Raw genomic sequence first — 22,420 nt, 5'->3', positions numbered from 1 at the left:
TGTACATCGTATAATCAAGGCCACCGAGAATAGATCTATCTTTCGGTGGTCTCGGTATAAAGCTGTATGAGCCGCGGCCCATAAATCTTTAACCATGGCCCGGTGGAGGCATGTCCTATATCGTTCCCAGATGCACGAATATGGCTAACTTTAACCTTAAATAAAATAAAAACTACTCAGGCTAGAGGGCTGCAATTTGGTACGTTTGACGACTGGAGGGTGGGTGACCAACATACCAATTTGCAGCCCTCTAGGTTCAGCAGTTTTTAAGATCTGAGGGCGGATAAGGCACCAGCATTATTAATTATTACTGCGTTTGTTGTTCGTAACCAAAACATTCTCATGAGACGCATCAGTGACAGACAAATTAAGAGCAAGCATTCTCGGAAAGCTTTCCTCTTGCGATTCAAGCTCCTCACTTTTTAAGTCACCAAATCTAACAGCTTGTCTCCTCCGAATCAAGTCCAGTATGTATCAAGAGACGGAGCATTTTGGATACTAAAATGCATCTTAAAGTTACATAAATACTTGTCAGTTTACATTACTTCCATACAGATAAAACAGCGTAATAAAATGATCTTTCCAATAAGAAAACTTCACGGACTTTTATAACGTAAAAGTTGTCTAAAAGTTTAAATTAACTCGACTAAAGACAAGAAAGTTTCTCAATAACTAAATTAACATAATTAAAGACAAGTGATCTTTCAAATATGTCAATTCAAGTACCGTAATTCAAAACGCTAGTTACGGTTGTGATAAAGCGCAAACGAGTTTCCAAAATGCTCAATTAACGTAAGAAAAGTGGAGAGATCTTTAAAATAGTTAATTTCGGTTAACCAAGGTGAAACGAGTTTCATTCTTAAATTCACGTAAAGACAAGCGAGATTTCAAAATGCTGAATTCAAGTAGACAAGCGAATCTTAAAAAAAAAAAAAAAGTTAAATTCATGTAAGAATAAGCGAGCTTTGAAATTATTATCTAGCTACACGCACGCAGTTGACATGCGAGCTTTCAATTATTCTGGTTATTAAAAGATAATCTAGCTTTGAAATAGCTACATTCACGTTATCAAAGACATGAAATCTTTCAAATAGCTAAATTCACGTATTAAAGGCAAGCAACCTTACAAACAGTTAAATTCACGTGATTCAAGTCAAGCAACTTTTCAAATGGCTACTTTCACACAAATAAAGACAAGAAACCTTTAAATAGCTAAATTCACGTAACTAAAGACGAGCAGTCTTTCAAATAGCTACATTCACGTAGTTAGAGAGAAGTGAGTTTCCAAATGGCTAAGTCAATGTAACTGAAGATAAGCATCTTTAAATTATGGCAATTCAATAACTGAGGAAGAATGACCGCTCTGACAGCTTGGTTAATGAGACTGACAAGAAATTATCTCTTTCATGACAGACTTCCAAATAAACACTTTCAACTTTCAAGTAAATAAGTATCACTCAGAAAGAAAAAAATACCTTCAAAACTGCTAAGAAGCAAAACGATAAAGGCAAATTATCCACTCAAAATAACAAAATGCAAACCATCATTACAACAATTGAACTGACCAAATAAAACCATCTCTCAAAATTATGGAACAAAATTGTCTTTCAGGCTGACACATCACCACCGGGGAGATCATCTTTCTAAATCAACATTATCAAAACCAGCCTCTTAAGGGTACAAGACAAAATTCAGTACTCTTGTCTTCTTTTCTTTCTTTTCACATATATTTTAAATAATTAATAACGATATAAATGAGTGACTACATAGAGAATTACCGCTGAGGGTGTGCGCTCATGCTGTGTCGTCTACAACATGCCACTCCTCCTTGTGCAATTCTGCAAAAATACCAAGGCCCTCTTCGACCCTGTCTACAGAGAATTCGGTCCTGTACACTTGCGTCCTAATAACAACAACAACAACAACAACAACAACAACAACAATAATAATAATAATAATAATAATAATAATAATAATAATAATAATAATAATAATAGGAAGAAACATAAGATTTGACGTTAATTTCACTTTGTCTCTGCAGATAGCAGTGCTGAGGAGGAACCGTGTTTCTCAGCGAAGGTCACGTCCATCCAGAGCGCTCAAGAACTTCAGTTCTGCACTGCAATCAGAGGCCTCACGATTTCCATTAATGACGGCGGTAAGTCGACGATGTAAAACCGTAAACGTGGTTCAACTATGACTGCATAACCTTTCTCCCGTTATCTGTCTACCAATCTATTTATCATGGAATTTTGACAGATTAAGCTGACCTTGGGCCAGCGTGTAATTTCGCTCCTAATAGTCCGTATGTCAAACCAGAAATAACTTTCAAAGGAACTGTTGTGGGGGGGGCGGGTAATCTTCCCAAACGAGGGTATTAATCCAATTACCGGGACAGGATTACAAAATGGATGTCCAATAATGCCTGGACTCACTTCTCTACACCCACGTGTTTTTTAATACGAAAGACTTAGAGGACGGTAGGCCCAAAAAAAAATTAAATAAAATTAAAAAATAAAAAGCTTCTACTATAAAATGAAATTTATACGAATAATTCTATATCACAGGAAGTACAGTTTTTTCTTGAAACTGATAAATTTTCTTGATACAAGAATCAAATAAAGTACAGTTTATCTGGCAGCTTCTTGATGAAAACTTGGAAGAAATGAATTGAAGAAGGAAATAGTACTTCAAATATAAAAACACGAAGACTGAAAACCCGTGTTATATTCTCTCTCTCTCTCTCTCTCTCTCTCTCTCTCTCTCTCTCTCTCTCTCTCTCTCTCTCTCTCTCTCTCATTTTAACAATGTCTGTGAGGAAGTTTTGGCAGGGGGGCCATTTTCACTGAAAGTCGACGGGGACATTTTGACAATGTCTGTGAGGAAGTTTTGGCAGGGGGGCCATTTTGACTGAAAGTTGAGGGGAACATTTTAATAATGTCTGTGAGGAAGTTTTGTCAGGGGGACATTTTGACTGAAAGTCGAGGGGGACATTCTAACAATGTCTGTGAGGAAGTTTTGGCAGGGGGGACCATTTTGACTGAAAGTCGAGGAGGACGTTTTGAAAAGTCGGCTAGCGTCTTGGCAGGGGGCTCCATTTGGACTGAGAGCTGAGGAGGATGCTTTGACAAAGTTTGTGAGGATGGGTTTCACCGAATGTTGCTGGGAATATTTTGACGCAGCTGGTGGGAATGTCGCGGCAAAACATGCTCAAACAGTAATAATAAGTCTTGAACTGCAAGTAACCCGTGATTTTACTCACTCGCAGACAAAATCGAGCAAGAACTGGCTTACAACTTGAGGAACATCGAAGTCATCAAGGATTACCTCCTGATCTTCAACACAAACATTACGTCCACTAACATTCTGAGGAACCTCCGAGTGATAGAAGGCCAAAAGAAGATCTTTACCCAGTAAGTGATTCGAGTCAGTTACTGACAATACCATCATAAAAAAGTTATATAAATTACCTTTAATGAGAAACACATTCAACAAATATAAACAACACACACACAAACATATATATATATATATATATATATATATATATATATATATATATATATATATATATATATATATATATATATATATATATATATATATATATATATATATAATATATATATATATATATATATATATATATATATATATATATATGTTTGTGTGTGTGTTGTTTATATTTGTTGAATGTGTTTCCTCATTAAAGGCAATTTATAATATATACAGTATACCGATAGCTTGCACATGCATTTCCTGAACAAAATATATTCATCGCTGTTCCTATAACGGAAACGCCTTCTGGAGTATTTTCAGGTTCTAAAAACTGTAAAAACTCGTTAAGAATTATTTATATCCTTCCATGGCCAGACATCATACACCCGTGTTATCGTCCCATAAGCGTCAAAATTATAAGAATACTAATCCAACGTGTAATGAAAATAATTTAATAATGCTGAAAATAAAATAATTTTGGTCCGTTTTGCTGGATTAGGCCTACTTTGAATTATGTTCTTGGATTAAGGTGGCCTAAGATCGGTTTGGACGTTTAAGTTGGCTTGATATTAATATTAACGATTAAAGTTACCTTATTTCAGTATAAAAGATCAGGCTGGTGTCATGTCAGCATGGACTCCTTACGTATCCTTTACGCTAAAATAGTCCCTGTAGGGGGGTAGTGCTGTCAGTGAACTGCACCTCACATGGTGCACTGTAAGCATTACTTAAGGGTCTTTACAACGCCCCTTCGACCCCTAGTTGCAACCCCTTTCATTTTTTTTTTACTGTACCTCCGTTCATATTTTCCTTCTTCCATCTTACTTTCCAACCTATCCTAACACTTGTTTCATAGTGCAACATAGGTTTTCCTCCTGTTAAACCTTTCAAACCCCCTTACTGTCAATTTCCCTTCCAAAGATGAATGACCTCATAGGTCCCAGCGCTTGGCCTTTGGCACAAATGCTATATATTCTACAAGCTAAAATAGCACTGTAAGACCTTGGGCAATTCAGTAACGAATAACTTTCCCCCCCCCCCACCTCACCTTCTCTTTCAAGTTACTCGTTGGCTGTGATGAACAACCTAAACCTGAACTTCCTGGACCCCTGGTTAGGCCCGAACAAGCTGATCGTGAAGAGCGGAAAGGCCATCTTCCAGAAGAATCCTCAGCTTTGCCTCCACCAGGTTGAGGCGCTGGTGCGATCGGCAAACATCACAGGCATGGATGAGAAAGACATCTCTAATACGTCCAACGACAACGGAACTTCTTGTGAGTCTCATTTCAAATCTTAGCATAGCTTTGATTTAAAGGATAAGGAGAATTCAAATCGGATCTTTCCTAGGTAGTGACCCCCGAGGGTTTTAACCCGGTATGCATCCACCTTTCCGGCGTGTTTAGTACAGCCCCGTTGGGGATTACCGTAAAAACATAAACAAAAGCCTGTACATATTGTAAAGATAATGATGACCCCCAAGAAATATTAGTCCTAGATAACGACCCCTGAGAACCCTTGGGGGTCACTAACTAGGAAAGATCCTTCAGATCGTTATCAAGATAACTGTAACAATATTTTCTTATTTTACACATTCACTCAAGATCACTGTGGTATATCTGAATAAACTTCATGATTTATGTAGATCAACATCAACATAATAGTATCTATTTTTTTCTTATACTGCATACTACACTCAAGACCACCGAGGTAAATCAGGATAAACTTCCTAATTCTGACTGACTAACCTACAATTTTGGGGATTTTTTTTTTTGTGAGTTTACCTGCTGAAATCTATTTTCCCTAGTGAGTTTACAAACTCAAATCTATAATTGAGTGTTGTTGTGCTCTGCAGGCACAAAGAAGCCACTGATTGCGCATGTGTCGCCATCGTTCGAATACGGTACTTTGAAGGTCCACGTGGAGACGAAGCTCCCAGAACCGTTTCCACCAACCGCGTACCGATATGCTATCAATTATCGGATTGCGGTGCAAAACATCTCTCTCCCGGAACCGCCATGCTCAGACACTGGGTATGATTTCTAAACCGTCCTTATGTTTCATGTAAAAAAAAAATTTTTTCCTTGATATCATAGTCTTGCAGTTTACTTGAAATTATGATTTCTAAACTGTCCTTAAGTTTTGTGTAAAAAAAAAATTTTTTTCCCCTGATATCATAGTCTTAGTTTACTTGAAATTATGATTTCTAAACTGTCCTTAAGTTTTATGTAAAAAAAAATTTTTTTCCCCTGATATCATAGTCTTAGTTTACTTGAAATTACGATTTCTATACTGCCCTTAGGTTTTACGTAATTTTTTTTTTGTGCTTAATATCGTACTCCTACAGTTTCCTTGAAATTATAATACTTGGTAAAAGTCAGCTATTTACAGTAAAACATGGTAAACTGTCCCTACGTTATATGTAAAATTCTTTGTTTCTTTCTCCCCTTAATATCATAGTACTACAGTTGACTTGAAACTATAATACTCTTTAAAATTCACTAAAAATAAAACGGCAAGTGCAGTTAAAAGGATATTAAAAAAGTTTTCGCTTTCGTCGCAGCTCTAACCCTTGAAATTACAAAGATCAATCTTTAAAATTTGTGGATAATCTAATGGTGCACCAATAACGATTTATTGTCTACAGAATTACAATCTTGCTCATTAAAAATGTAAACGTTATTCTGCGTAAAAAAATATCCAAAAAATAAAAATGGGATATATTACAAAGCACAAAATGTCCAGGGTACATGGCTGCTCACAATTAATTACCTGCTTTGTACTTAGGAAGGATGACTACACGTGCCAAAATTCAATGTACCAAAGAGTTTTATAGAAAACTATTCGACATGTTTAAAAGGATCATCATCTCTGAACTGCAGCTCATATGCATGATGCCTGAAAATTATTTCCATCATAACGTGGGTTCCCTTTTGATTGTTTTCTAATCTGCCCTCAGGTGGTTGGTGATGGAAGGAAGAGTGGAGGGCGAGAACAGCATAACAGCAAAGATCAGGGGCCTGGCACCTGACACTCGATACGCGGTCTACGTCAAGACCTACAATCCTCAGTCCCAAGCTCAGTACTCCCAAATATCCTATACTCGCACCAGTCCATTCAGTATGTACCAGTGCTGCCTAATTTGAATGCTTCTTTCTTATTTGGTGTAAGCATCAGTAAATTCGAGCTTTCCCCCCTTAATGTTTCACTGATCTAAAATGCATATCCTGGTGTTCAGTAAATCTCTCAGAATAGAAACCTTATGAAACAGAGAAAACTGTCAGATACAATAAACAAATTGCCACTATTCCTAGACGAATCACAGGTTAATGTTCCAAAATATTCAGCACAATATCATAAGTATAAATAGCCTTTTCTTTCACATCCCGTACTGCAAAATAAACTTCGCCTTCACCAACAGATCCAAGCCCGCCAGTGAGACTCTCATGGGCTCCCGGGAGCGGCTCAGAACTGAGGATATGGTGGGAGCCTCCTACACACTCCAATGGAGTTGTGGACCACTACATGGTGTCTGCAACCCTACTACCAAGTCCCCCTCCAGCGCGCAAGAACATTAACTTCTGCAGGCTAGAAGGTAAAACTGCCTTCGTATATTTCTGATGACTGGTTTTAATTCCTTTCCAGAAATGGCCAATCATTATCATACTTTTTTAACTTCCACACAGCTACATCACGAAAAGCTGAGAAAAGTTAAACCTGATGTGACAGATATCAAAGACATTTAGACCAGAACTACTTCCAGAACTAATCTGAATATAATGAATCTTGATAACCTTCAAATTTTCTCTTCCAGATAAAGTTCAGCAGGTCACAGAAGCTGCGAGGAACACCATCCTCAAGAAAAGGGACGAATGGAAGGTCAAAACGGAAAAAGAACAACTTAAAAGAGCCGCAGAGGCGGTGACATGTAAAAAAGAGGCAGCGTCGTGCTGCGATTGTAAAGACACTCAAAAGCTAATCGCAGCACCGCAGGAATTAGATGAGAACAGCGGGGACAGAGACTTTGAGGATTATCTGATAACAGATGTCCGCTGTAAGCAGTGAGTAACTCTTTTTACGTTCAGTCTGATTAGTAATGGTCCGAATACAGCAATGTAAATTCATCTAAAAAGGACTGAAGCATTGAGAAAATGAAATTTTTCAAAAGAAAAATCTAGTGAAACACCTTTGGCAACTGCATTTAGTGACTTAAATCCCTAGAATCTGCGATTTTTCACCTTTCTTTTCCACACATCAAAATTCTATGCATAATATTTTTGAAACTTTATCATATAACATTATAAAGTTCAAATCACTTGCTATTGCCTATTAGGTCATATAATGCTTGCAGTCCTCATAACTTTTCCATATATCACACAGTAACCCTGACACTTGTGAAGTTGGATACACGAAAAAGATTAATAGTTAGAGGTTATAAATCTGAAATGTATGTTTCATAAGATTATTTTTTAAGTTTTGAATGTGTATTAATGATTAGCAATCACATCTTTCCGTAGGCACGAGAAAATTGCATTTTAAAGTAATGCTTTCGTAAATAATTGCTAATTCGAGGTCTCCAATTTATGGTGTTTTATTGCCTTCACAGGGCGTAGTTCTTCACAAACTTCCATTAGGGAATATTGATGTGTGCTGATGTTTCCTGACGTATTTTCCATGTAATACAGAACACTGAGATCGTAAATATGATTTCAAATAATGGGTGATAAATTTTGGTAATTTAACCATAAGGGTATGTCTTTCAAATTTTTTTTGAAAGGCATACCCTTATGGCTAAATTACTAAAATTTATCACCCATTATTTGAAATCATATTTACGATCCCAACGTTCTCTCTTACATGGAAAATACGTGTCAAGAAACTTCAGCACACATTAATATTCCCTATTGGAAATTTGTGAAGAACTACGTCCTTCGAAGGCAATAAAACACCATAAATTGAGGACCTCGAATCAGCAATTATTTACGAAAGCATTACGTTATAAATCAATGTTCTCATGCCTACAGAAAGATACATGACTGTTTAATCAACAATTCACATTCAAAGCTTAAAAAGTAATCTTATGAAACATACATTTCAGACTTACAACCTCTAACTACTAATCTTTTTCATCTTCCCAACTCTGACATCTATACCTTATTTATCCCACAAAAAGAACTCTTAAGATAGAAGGCAAACTACACTACAAGTGTGGAAGGATTCCAGCACATGAGGCTTCTCAAGACACTGAATTCAAACAAGCAAAACTAAACGTACAAGAAGAGGAAGAAGACAGAGACAAAGCGTATGAAGGCAGGCGACTCATGAAAGAATCGCCAGTCAAAGGCTTTCTATCTGAGCCTTTTATGGCGAGGACACATTCCTCCTTCAAGTCTTCCATCAAGGGAACGCCTGGTAGCCAACTCCAGCCACTGGCACAGCAAGAGTCAGATACCGATATATTTGATGGGTAAGGAAAACTAGCCTCTCTCACTAACAACCATAATTACTCAGATAACAGAAGGATCTTCCTGCTGCCCAGTTTCATGAGACATTATATTGCAAACTTGACGCACAATTAATTCTTTGTTTACGTATGAATACACATACGGTACATGCATAGAGACATACATAATATATGGAAAGTTACAAAGTGTCATCTTAGATCTTACATGCCCGCTCACAAATAATCTGGTGGCAGTTACTACATAACGCTAGTGCTAACTACATATGAAGCTCACTTTTTCAGTTCACCTTTAAAAAAAAATATCAGATATACATTTCTTCTCTTTCCAGAAACACGGTCCTAGGTTACTACCAGGAGCATAACCCCAATGCCAGCTATAACATAATGGATACCACAAACAGTAAGTGTCCTTCTAACGAGGGGAGGGGGGGGAGGGGAGGGGGGGGGAGGGGAGGGGAGGGAGAAAGGTAGGGATGGAGTGGGAAAGAGAGAAAGAGAGAGATAGACAGAGAGGGTTCCTTTGCCCCATTTTTATTTATTTACCGAAAAGTCAACAGGTATTAACAGTGCACATGTTGGTTGTATTTTTTAATTAAAATACTCTTTTGACATTGATAACATAATGGATTTCCTTTGCCTCCGATGATTTGCAGGTTACATATGACACTGGAACCTGAACACAATATATTATCAAAAATAACTAACATCCGATTGTATTCCTTACCTCATAATTGATGAATTAATTCTTTAAAGTGTCACGAAGAACTTTCTGAAGTAGGTTTTCAATAAACTTACACTTTCTTTGTCCATCTGCAACTCCGTTCATACAAACTTCTCTGCTCATTCAACTACAGGAATAGGAGGAGTGGGATAAGCTTTAACTTAAAACTGCTAAAATATTCTAACTTTCTATTTTAAAAGGAGACTTCTATTTGCTATAGACTACTATAAGATTCTGAGTTTCTATATTAAAAGGAAACTTCTATTTCCCAGGTTCATTTGTGGCGGTGCACCAAATGACGAAAAACTTGTCGGTCACCCTTTCCAAACTTCTGCCCGGAAATCTCTACTCCATAAGCGTGGTGGCCTGCCTCGCCCCGACAAATTGCAAAACTTACCAGACCACGAAAGGAAAAGAGAAGCAAGTTGTGGCCTGCAAGTTATGTTCTGGTATACCTGCAAACACAGCTGCACTCACTGCATCCACGAGTAAGGAATACGCCAAAGGCTGATTCAGAAAATGGACCGTCACAGAATCGCAAAAACATACATGAATAAATTGCTATTAATAACATGTTTCCTGTACAGATTTCTCAACGAACATCAGTCCCCTGTTACAATTTACATTTTCCATTAAACTAATGGTCTAAATACAAAATACTCAGTATGCATAAAAACAGGCTTTCTTGCATAATATTCTTGAACTAAACTCCTTAAAATATTTTTTTTTTTTATAATTTTACTAAGACAACTGTCCTTTTTACTTGGAAATGTTCAAATTATAGACTTTTCTTTATAACACCGCCTGCTTTCCTTTCTTAAAAACAGATCTGGATAGTACCATCCTAAACCAATCTCTGCGAGCTGAAATACAAAATGGCACTAACAGGGTTAAAGTGTCCTGGCAACCTCCAACGTTGTTCAACAAACATATCCTCTACTATCACATCGAACTTAACCCACAAGAGGTAACCACCATCTTGAGTACTCTGATACTCACTAGTTCATTTCGACTCATTCATTAACTATAAGGACTTTGCAAGTAGACGGTAACTAGAGATATTTACCTTGCGCATTAGCAAAAGTATTGATAAGTTTTTTAAGCTATATATATATACATACATATATATATATATATATATATATATATATATATATATATATATATATATATATATGTAAAGGTTTTATCTTTTACTTTCATTAAATTCATCACCATTACCCAAGCGTGTGTTGTTTCATAACTAGAGGACTTGAAGCGGAATTATATTCTTTGCTCAAAAAACAATAAGCAGGAGACCTAACAACTCAAGCCTACTGTGATTTCAGAACAGCAGACTCAAGTGTGTCAATGCAAGAGATTTCGAGACACAGAGACGAGAAGAATTCTTAAACCTGCCACCAGGAAATTACTCCATTTCAGTCAGAGCTCGAACACAAGCTGGCTACGGGCCCAAATCCAACATCGACGATGTTTATGTGCCGGTAAGTACAGTATGCAACCAAACGCCAATTGAGCATCAGCTAAGGCCAGGTAACAGCAAAGCAAAATTTAATTGCCATTATTCCTCGCGTCTCTCATGTGAAACTTGACCCGCTGCCTGAGAGGTTTTAGTTCGAAACGTTTACTTTGTGTTGCAAAACCCCCAAAATTTTGCAGAAGATAAAATGAAATATCAATTTTTGCAAAGATATTTTAATTTACAAAAATGCTTAAATTACAAATATAGATGACCAACTACACATAATTTTTCATCTGTTACAGTTTAGATCTATATACTAAACCGAGTAATGTGCCTTCCAAAGAATCAACTTGACTAGTTACAATGGTGTACTTTTAGAGCAAAACAAAACAAAAACTTACCTCACTGTAAATAATTGACAGCTATCAGTTCAATATTGGGATAGTACATATAGCCACAACAACCCTAGTAAACATTCGCTAGTACGCTATTTGAACATTTATAAACAGCCCAAAACATCCCATAAAAACTTTTAAAAAACTTCCTTCCAGCACTGACAAGCGAAGACTGCACTAGTTATCAGTAACTCGCATCACGCATCTAAGAAAATATCACTTTTAATCGCAATCAAAAGACTACTGTGCTCTACCTATTTGTAACTGAAGAAGCAAAATAATAACAAAAGAGGCATTACACATCATGGACACCTTTTAGAATCCCTATCTTGATCAGATTCCCAACGTATAAGCACATTTGCTCAAAAGCTTTAGCTTCGTTGAATGAGTGCCCAGCATAAACCCATACTGACCTCCCAAACTTTAGCCATAGCAGATTTCAAAACTAATGTGTAAAAATGCATCTTATATCATTCAGTCATTTTCTTATAATACTACTTACCATATTCCACTTATATAAGACTACTTGCCATATTCCACTTATAAAGAATAATGTTAACAATTAAGACGCTATTAATATAACTATTACACATACTCCTTCGTCAAAATATTCAATCGTCTCACAAGCATTACTCCCTCTACAGGAAAGTAACAAAAAGGATTACATCCCCATCATTTGGAGCATCTTGGGCTCCATCTGCATCCTCGTGGCATGCTTAGCTTTTGGATTCTGGAGGATCCACAAATCTAAGTATGACATTCCGGCAACTTTGGATCTTGTGGAAGACAACCCGTGCTATGGAGGTATGACACCAGAATTTTACCATGATTTTTTCACGTTTTACTTGAGCCTATCTTAAATTGCTTGAGCAGACAAAGGTTGCTGGCAGATCATAGAACAGACCGATATCAGACAATTTTCTTTTCAAATATAAACTTTAAAAATGCTTTTCAAAGGATCTTATTGTTGAGACTAAGTAGTGAGATCAAATATGATATAAAAAAAACAATATTTATCGCTTAATTTGCTAAATTTTCCAAGAATACATCACAGTCTAGTCATCATGACTTAGAACTTTCAATTTAACACATCCTTGTTTCGACTATAGTCTGTAATATTTAAATTTTATATAAGGTTAAAAAAAGGCCTAAGTACTATTCAAGGTCTTACCTAAAGGAATTATGCAATTAAATTGTTCCTAAATCTTCAGTTATATTCCTACGCTGACTTTAGAATCTACTCTCATATGGTCCCCAGACAAGTACTTATAGCAGTCGCATTTATAACAAACGAACATGTCTTTTTTCTTGATCTAAAATCATTACTAGTAAATCTGGTTTTAGTAAAAAATAACATTTGAACGACTTTAAAATTTTAAACGGTCGACTAATGCATACGAATTTAAAGTTTGGTTTTGACTTGCAAACTGCTTGTACTCATGCAAACATACGTGCATACAATAGTATGTTGAGACATATGCAATCACCGAAACAGATTATGCACCAAAGTATTTAAACCTTGAAATGGCAGCACACATCCAACTAATTAAACTTTAACTGAACACTGAATTTAATTATCAAGGTATTTAGTTAATTTTAATATATTTCAATTTCCAACGTCTGACTTTTTCATGCCATCTTTGTTTTCAACACTCAACCATTCCAAAGCATTTCATGACAATACTATTTTCTGACCAGGTGAAACGTTCTCTAACATTGCAGGAGAGCTTCCGACGCGTGACTTGTTCGATGGCAACTACCTACTTCAGCGGACTGATCTGAAGGTGTTCAGGGACAAGCCCTTAGGCCAAGGATACTTCAGTAAGGTCCTATTTGGGGAACTTACGCAGAATGGGACCGTGACCAGAGTTGCAGTCAAAACTCCCAAAGATCCTGACTCACCGAAAGAAATAATACCAAAGGCAAGGGAGTTTCTGGAAGAAGCTGTTGTCATGCAGTGAGTTTCTCAACATTCCTCTGTATTATAAACAATCCATGAAATGTTTTAAACTGTACGAAAATATCTTTGGCTGATTGCTGTGGCTGATTAGCTGGAAAGGTGTATTTTGGTTTGGGGACACAAAGGGTTCTGTACATTACTCAGTACACATAAAACATCACTGTGATTTTTGTTAAAATTCAAGCTTAGTACTTTGCTAATATTGTTGTTTATTACATGTATCTGTGGTACTTGGACATAGCTGCTACATGTTTCACAGGTTATTACACGTATTTGTGGTACTTGGACATACCTGCTAAATGTTCCAAAAGTTAGCACACGTATTTGCGGTACTTGGATATACCCGCCACATGTTTCAAAAGGAAAAATCTCTTTCATTTTCAGAAACATCAACTGCCACCACATCGTCACATTCCTAGGCGTCGTTGGGGATTACGTTCCCGTGTACATTGTCATGGAGCTCATGCAGGAAGGTGATCTCAAAGACTATTTAAAAGCAAAGCACCACCCACTATCAATACAGGTAATGACTACATTCATTTACCAGAATTCTTTCATTATCAGTTTTAATTCAGTTCAATTCACATATATTATGGAAAGTTCCCGCATCTTCTAATATAGTTTGAATTTAACATGTATTTTCATTGATGAGGTGGTTAATGATTTGTTAATGACACACACACACACACACACACACACACACACACATATATATATATATATATATATATATATATATATATATATATATAATATATATATACTATATATATATTATATATATACTATATATATGTATATATATACATGATATTGACAAAAATCCCAATATGAACAAATCAAATGGAAAACAAAGGTATTTTATATCTCTAACCCCTTTTATTGGTTGAAAGGGAGGATAGGTTCTACCCGAAATAAATAAATAAATATATATATATATATATATATATATATATATACATACATACATACATACATACATACATACATACATACATACATATATATCTCGCCTATTTTTTGTCTTCACAGTCCCTGGTTTTACACATAACAAAACTGACACGCATATATATACATGTATACGTACATGCGGGTCTATGTGTATATCATATGTAAACATTGTAATTCTATATCCATCTGGCAGACGACTGTTTAATCAAACTCCTCAGGAAACACTAGAACCTGAATCATCCTTTTCCCAACAGCAAACGTTGAAATTTGCAACAGAAGCTGCAGACGGGATGGCTTACCTGGCCTTCCACAATCTAGTTCACCGAGACTTGGCTGCGAGGAATTGCCTCCTGACAGCGGATCTCACACTTAAAATCAGTGACTTTGGCCTTACTAGGAACGTCAAGAATCAAACGTCGCTGTGTTATCATAAAGGTAAGGTTGCAGTTCATAAAAAAAATGAGTGGCATTCACGCACGATGTATTCAGTAATTAGTTCACATTATTAAAACCCAAAGTATTTCTGCAAGTCTTCAAAATAAAAAAAAAAATAAAAAAAAGTACTTCTGCAAGTCTTCAAAGTAAAAAAATAAAAAAAAAAGTAGGTTTTGCAAGCCTTCAAAATAAAAAAAAATAATAATAATAAAAGATTATGTAGTTGTTACAGTGACCCACGAATTCCTATTTGAGGTCTGACCTTTAAGTTTCATCTTGACCTATCTTCACATCAGAGTCACCTAGTGGGTTATGCGGGCCAATTATGAATTCTCTATGCAGTTCAGAAATTATGCCCAACGTTAAATCTCTCTTTGACCTTTAAGACTGACTGACCTTTATCCTTGAAGACCCGTCACCCATACATGACACGTGGCAAAAGTTTAACTCTTTACTTAGAAGATATAAGAATTTCAATCTCTTAAACAACATCACATGTCCAGTGGAGCCGGGCAGCCAGGTAAACGGAAAGACAGTTACTAAATTCCCCTTGACAGCAAAAAGGGAACACCAAAGCATTTTCAGACAAAATTTACCTTTATTTACTTAATCCTGATAACCAATGAGGTCCGAACAACCTGAAGTCCTACAACACAGACCGAATAAATTTGCTGCTTTACGAACACGTCAGCGACGTTATAAATACTCTATTGTACAAGGAAGATTTCTGATGAATAAATACGACAAAAGATGACCACATAATCTCTGTTCATTCCAGAAGGTGCAGGGATACTGCCCTTCAGATCGATGGCACCGGAGAGCATCAGGTTTGGTTCCTACACGGCGAAGAGTGACGTCTGGAGTTACGGTGTTCTCCTTTGGGAGATGGTCACCAAAGGCGCCACCCCCTTCAAGGTCAGTTTAGACAAGTCAGCCAAGGGCATGGGACACCTTAGCCTGCATCTAGCCCAGAATAAAAGAAGCTGAATAAATAGGAAAAATTACAAAACGCTGGAATAACGCTGTTAACGCTAGTCCTGTTGAATACAAGTGAATGTTGTTTGGAGCGTGTTAAAAGATAATTGTTGATTGGAATGTGTTAAAAGAGAACGATTTACTTACGCAACTTTATTTTTCGTTGTTGTTTTTGATTAAGCTGGCCTTACGCCAGCACGGGCTCTTGCTCACAGAGCAGCCCGCAATCGTACTTACTAAAAGTTAAATACACTTAATTTATTTTTCTGAATTCATTTAGTTTCCTGTTGATAGAAAGTATAGCAATGAAATAACCTTTAAGCTTTCAGAAAATAAGAAGTAAGAAAAGTAAGTTCCGAAACAAAATACTTTAAGATCTGCAAAGCTTTCCCTAATATTTAATTTCAAAATATATAAATAAATGTCAAGAGCAACTTACACATAAGCAACCCAGGCTCCAACACTAAACGTCTTGAACCTTTTTCAAGAATGGCAAATATAGCAATCTGCAAACAGAGAATAAAGTAACATCCTCAAAACACTTTTCAGGGATGGGAAATGCAAGACGTAACCTGGTATATAGTTAAGGAGAGAAGGACCTTGCCTACACCCGAGGGGTGTAAACCATTCCTCATGAACCTCATGAAGGAGTGCTGGAGTTACGAACCAACGAGGCGACCTGCCTTCATCAACATTGTGGGTTATCTCTTGAAGGTAAAAAAAAAAAAAAAAACGACCTACATCATAAAACATGTTTTTGAATACATACTGATAATTTTACCATGAAAACACTTGATAATCATTAATTAAGCAAACCAGTCACTCTCATATTCATATTATCCTCTTCCAACAGCACATAGATGGGAATTTCCTCACTTCTTTCGAGCGAGTGTCGTTCTTTCACTCAAGAATGTCTGAAGTTATGAGGTAAGGGAAAAAATGGCCTTAATAAATATTTTATAAAGCCGAATTTTCTATCTCTCTATCTATTTATGTATGTATGAATGTATCTGTATATAATATATATATATATATATATATATATATATATATATATATATATATATATATATATATATATATATATATATATATATATATATATATATACATATATATATACATATATATATTTATATATTTATAACAGCACCTCATTTAAACTGGGTGGCACCTAGCAGAGATATTTATTCAGGAAAAGTTACACATATTCCAGGACTAACTGTCCTCATCGTCTGGTAGCCGTAGATTCTATGGCTCGGCTACCAGATGATGACAGTTAGTCCTTGAAAGCTGGTAACTTTTCCTGCTCCTGTTATTAATTGTAATAATGCACAAACAATTGTATAAGTGATAAAGTTTATATATGTATATATATATATATATATATATATATATATATATATATATATATATATATATATATATATATATATATATATATATATATATATATATATATATATATATATATATATATATATATATATATATATATATATATATATATATATATATATATATATAAAAATTAGTCCAATGAGATGGGTCTGCACCAGCGTAGAAAATACAAAGGGGGTGAGCTACTTCAATTCATGAAACCTTCCTGAGAACTGTAGAGTTCAATCCTTTAGAAGCAACCCCACTAAAGGGGAAAGACTTATGGTCAATATGTACTGTAAATGTGGGGGGTGAGGTGAACGGACACACCTTCTTGCGTGGATATATGAAATATCTGATTTATAGAAATTCTCTGTACCCGGAGTTAACCCTTGACCCAGAAGTTAAAGGCACCATCCTTACTGGAAGACCATTATTGTTAGGTAGACAAAAGTCAAAATTCTTAACTTATAGGGATGGCTGAAGGGTTTCTTCTTAAAAATAACATCTGGCTTTTAATCATTGTGTTACAAAACTTTAAAGATTTACTGCATAAACCGAAACAGATGAAGATTCTGACTAAACTTCCTAACTGATCTGGTATCAAAGCTTCGACGTTCTTTGTCGGTGAAGTTAGACATTTCATATAATATATTTTTAGCAGTAAGTTTGGATCTGAATTAAGGGTAATGAATCAAACGAGTTTTGCTACTTTAAAGCATATATATATATATATATATATATATATATATATATATATATATATATATATATATATATATATATATATATATATATATATATACATACACATCACACACTGTACAGACAACCTGCAATCCTAGGATGACTCTAAAGGCGTATATGTGAACGTGTGTAGAAACATAGCTACTTAAATTAATATGCCTTCGTTTCAACATTTACAGTTTCGTAAAAAAAGTATACTTTAGTTTAACCAGACCACTGAGCTGATTAATAGCTCTCCTAGGGCTGGCCCGAAGGATTAGATTTATTTTACGTAATGCAACTTGCTCAAGATGGCGATGCGAGCATAATTTGCTATGAGTGAATGGATCATTATGCTTATTTCATATCAAGAAAGACTCAAAAGGGTCTGATACTTTATAATGTTACTCCTAATAATGGTAATTATTTTTCATTCTCAGCGCGTGCCCTGGACGTGATCTGGATGATGACTGGAAGCCACAACCCACAAACCAAGAAACTGAAAACGAAAGGTCACAGAACGAGCCCCGAGAACCCCAACAAGAAAGTAAGCAAAGGGAAAGTCTGTCAACAAAGCTTCAGTATTTCCTATGTACCTTTTAAATGGAAAATATAATTAGTATTTCCTGTGTACCTTTTAAATGGAAAATATAATTAATTTTTTCGATAGAAGCCAGTTCCCAACAAGCACTGTGATCAGCAAGTAGTGCCATTCAATAATCTCAGAGTCAATACTTGTTATACCTTGAACAGCGAAAGAAATCGATTTCAGCAATGGAATAATAAAAACAACCGACTGAATCTCAGCACACTTACAATTAAATCTGACGTACAGCCCACTGTAAACTGATTCCCTCTTAATATCAATGTCTCACCAAAGAAGGTATTAAATATGCCATTATTATCCGAGTATGAATAGAGAAAAATGTATCATGCAACCGATGACACTTACCTGATAGCTTCTGAGCTAATTCCAAGTTCACAGCCTTAACTTTTCAGACATTCTATACTGGCGTTTACTTCTGCAGGTGTTCATCTGGTTATTTAGATTTGTGTCTTTTTATACTTCTCTTTTTGGCTCTACTTTGCCTTTTCCAAATATGAGCTTTCTCTCTATATTGCCTTTTCTAAATATGCTCATTCTGTTTTGTAGCAGTTGCTTTGCAAGTTCACGGACTTCAAGGCTTGTCCAAAGGGAATAATAATAATAATAATAATAATAATAATAATAATAATAATAATAATAATAATAATAATAACAGTCACCACCCAACACCAATGCGGGCAACAAAATAGTACATTACTTGCCTCGGTTCTCATGTCTGAACTTGTGATATTTTATGAACTACAAGGAATAATGCCATTGCTTTCTTAGTTACTACTTTGCTACTACGGTGCCTCCCTTAAGAAGCCATAGGCTGTACTTGGTAACCAGTGTAACGTACATTTATTTATCGGGAATGTTCAGTGTCAACCAGATTGCTGAAATGGACTTGACTAAACCCAACACTATCAATGTTTCATATTCCATTTAATAAATTCTAAGAACATCACACAACATCTCCCAATTGTAACCTGAAATGTGTCTTTTAGTAGTGACCTGCTTCTTGATGTTATATTAATCAAAATGTGAAAAATATATGAACAGGCTCTTTTGCATCAGTTTGATGGGATACAAAACACTATAAACACATACTATCAACAAAATGATAGACAAATAGTTTTGTGCAGACTGACATTTGCGCACTTATATACGCACATGCACTGACACTGATATTATTTGCATGGGTAACAGCGACAGAGAAAAGGGTACATTTCAAAAAAGAACATGTGAAATATGATATGAAATTACAAACGAATGATGTTTTGAAAATAATGTAATCAATCAACATGAAAAATGACCAATATCATTACAATGAAAAAAAAAATCACAAACAAAAGCATATTAACAGCAAAGCAACTCACACCACAATACACAAGAACAAACTAAGTCCCAACCAACATGATCATATTTAATGCAGAAGATGAACCCTATACTACGCTATGTGTATTTTTCAGGTACCACTAAAAGAAGAGCCGCCGACCAGTGTGTAGTACCTGCTCAAGTTGAGTGCCTCTTACCCTGTCGCGATCATCCCCACTGCCCTACTCCAGAGCGCTTCCATCCACTGGCCGCTTCCCAACAGAGACTGAAAGAAATCAGTCCACGTTTAGAAACCAGCACAGTCCTTGACTCCACAATCAACGCAAGGACAAAAGCGACTGACTCCGCTGAAAAGACTTGGTGCTCGAACCATAACAGCGTCAGAAGAGCTCCTGGCACAGCTCTCTGCTGTGATGGAAGCGACCATCAGGTCTATACAGACATGTCTGTGGGAGATCTACCTCAAGTTCCTCCATCCCTCAAACATTCAAGGTGGCAATATAACAGTGAAGAGAGAGCTTGTCTGATACCAAGTCTCCCGTCAACACCAAGCGAAGAAGATAAAGACAGGCCTTGGCCTTGCAAACTGCACACATTGCAGGCAAGTTTCAAGCAACCATGGCTGCATTCAAATAACCTACCAGTTTGCCCATCTCTGTCGAAATACACCGGATTTTCTGTTCCAAGAACCAGTATTCTACTTCAGCCCTTTCCAATACCATCCAGTACTGCTCCACCATGCCAATTAAGCTCAAACGAGCAGGTCTCTACGTCAGATCTCACTCCTTTAAATCACAGAGCAATGATGAGTGCGCCTTCTACTCCTTCAAGTACACCTTTCAGTACCAACACTCCTTATGTATCCAACAAGAAGAGGCTACCCCAGGTCCAGTCATCTTATGCTTTGTTATCCTTAACCAACATATGTGACACTCGCAGTTCCACAGGCAACAGACTGGGACACTTAGATGTTTTTAATCTAAATGCTAGTACACCACTTCTGCCTCTGAGAGACCAAGGTTCCTCTGTCAATAATGCTACTGCAGCTCATTCAAGATCTCCAGCCAAATCATTGCCAAAGACTGGTGCCACACCATCACCTACCTCTACTGTATTAGAATTTACTGGAAATACCACAATGCCCCCGCCTACCTCGGCTTCAAGGCCTCCCACAGCAAATCTAACATTGCCTCCCAAACTCTCTGCTCCTGATACAAATCCCCAGGAAAGAGCAGCACATTCTAATCCCCCAATGAAGAGAATACCTCTCATGGAGTCCCCTAGCCGTAGAAATTCTCTAGAGTTTGCCTCCTCTGTGTCAGGTCAAGCAGAAGCTGCTCTTCCATTCTCTCTTCTTCCCCCCCCTACCATCAAGTCATCTCCTACCTCCACCACCACACCAGCACCACCACCACTACCAACACCACAGCCGCCGCCTTTACAGCAGAAGCAGCAACTCTTTAACGTTCCGCCTTCAGCATTGCCCCTTCCAAAGAAGATAATTTCTTCAGTGCTACAAAGTGACCTTTCCTCTGGCCAAAGCAACAGCAGCAGCGCCCGCCAGTCCTCCTCCGTCAGCAAGGAGAACCTGACGGAACTAGAACTGATGTGACTCGGGCCAGTATCGTCATCTCTTGGTGTCTTAAATGAGATGGCTGTTTTCATACTTCTCTTGGTGTAGTAGTCGTCGATGAAGGGTTTTGAATCCTCTTGCCAATGCACCCATCCAGACTGTGTGTGTATCTGTAATACTGCACACATTCCCAAGGTTTCACTTCAATCAATTAACACTTGAAAAAACGTTGAAAAACGTAAGAAATTCAATTATACTGTATATTATCACAACCCCTGCCATTACAAGGTAACATTCTCTGACATAATCAAGTCACAATATGAGTCCTAAAATTCAAGCGTAGTAAAGCTATAATTTACATGCTTATGCATAACGAAGGTGGAATTCTTTAAATCTACTGTGAATTACCATGAATTGCCTTAACTCTGAAATACTAACCAAATGCACTGACTCTATGAGGGTAGTCAAAACAGCTATCCATCGCCGAGTTGTAGCTAAGCAAACAAAACGATTAACCATGGGGGAATTCTCCACAAATTAAAGCGGAAATGGAACAGACTTTTATAATAAAAAGAAAATCAACAAATTACTGATAAATGTAGAGGGAATTTTACCATTTTCCTAAAATAGAAAATTCAAACAAATATTCACACACTACTGGGAAGAAATTCAGCCGTTTTCCTTGAATAAGACCTCATATAAAATTCATCCATATATCAGGATAAATTTTTTAATTTTCCTAAAATAAGAAGAATGTTAATAAAATTATGCCTAAATTTGGAATGAACTCGCAAAACATATTTGCCAGGGAAAATGAAATTTAAAATATAATCATCCTTTAACTGACCAGAACTAACCTACTGATCCTTGCACTATTAAAGGAATTGACAAATTTATTGATGAATTTAAGAGGAACTAATCTATTGATCCTTGCACTATGGAAGGAACTGACAGATTTAT

General features: G+C 36.5%; 1 protein-coding gene and 1 long non-coding RNA gene across 3 annotated transcripts in view; one reads left to right on the top strand and one right to left on the bottom strand.

The window, feature by feature from the left end:
- The window catches only part of LOC136825755 (uncharacterized), a 494,493-nt gene that overhangs the window by 387,864 nt on the left and 84,209 nt on the right, over positions 1–22,420 (bottom strand). The window lies entirely within an intron of this gene.
- Positions 1–22,420, top strand: part of LOC136825753 (insulin-like growth factor 1 receptor) — a 252,111-nt gene that overhangs the window by 228,018 nt on the left and 1,673 nt on the right. The window contains exons 9-29 of the mRNA XM_067082579.1: positions 2,042–2,158; positions 3,269–3,413; positions 4,560–4,771; positions 5,350–5,527; positions 6,454–6,614; positions 6,916–7,089; positions 7,309–7,555; positions 8,668–8,961; positions 9,288–9,358; positions 9,952–10,167; positions 10,507–10,646; positions 11,008–11,163; positions 12,181–12,340; positions 13,259–13,493; positions 13,881–14,019; positions 14,702–14,882; positions 15,661–15,797; positions 16,407–16,571; positions 16,711–16,784; positions 18,404–18,510; positions 20,022–22,420. The exon at positions 20,022–22,420 is cut by the window's right edge and continues 1,673 nt beyond it. Of these exons, the coding sequence (XP_066938680.1) occupies positions 2,042–2,158; positions 3,269–3,413; positions 4,560–4,771; positions 5,350–5,527; positions 6,454–6,614; positions 6,916–7,089; positions 7,309–7,555; positions 8,668–8,961; positions 9,288–9,358; positions 9,952–10,167; positions 10,507–10,646; positions 11,008–11,163; positions 12,181–12,340; positions 13,259–13,493; positions 13,881–14,019; positions 14,702–14,882; positions 15,661–15,797; positions 16,407–16,571; positions 16,711–16,784; positions 18,404–18,510; positions 20,022–21,499 (4,787 nt within the window). The 3' untranslated portion in view covers positions 21,500–22,420. The remainder of the gene's footprint in view (positions 1–2,041; positions 2,159–3,268; positions 3,414–4,559; positions 4,772–5,349; positions 5,528–6,453; positions 6,615–6,915; positions 7,090–7,308; positions 7,556–8,667; positions 8,962–9,287; positions 9,359–9,951; positions 10,168–10,506; positions 10,647–11,007; positions 11,164–12,180; positions 12,341–13,258; positions 13,494–13,880; positions 14,020–14,701; positions 14,883–15,660; positions 15,798–16,406; positions 16,572–16,710; positions 16,785–18,403; positions 18,511–20,021) is intronic.

The sequence above is a fragment of the Macrobrachium rosenbergii genome, chromosome 39, assembly GCF_040412425.1.
Source record: "Macrobrachium rosenbergii isolate ZJJX-2024 chromosome 39, ASM4041242v1, whole genome shotgun sequence".
NCBI lineage: Eukaryota > Metazoa > Arthropoda > Malacostraca > Decapoda > Palaemonidae > Macrobrachium > Macrobrachium rosenbergii.
The sequence above is the reverse complement of the archived record's forward strand: the minus strand, read 5'-3'. Positions and strand labels throughout refer to the sequence as shown.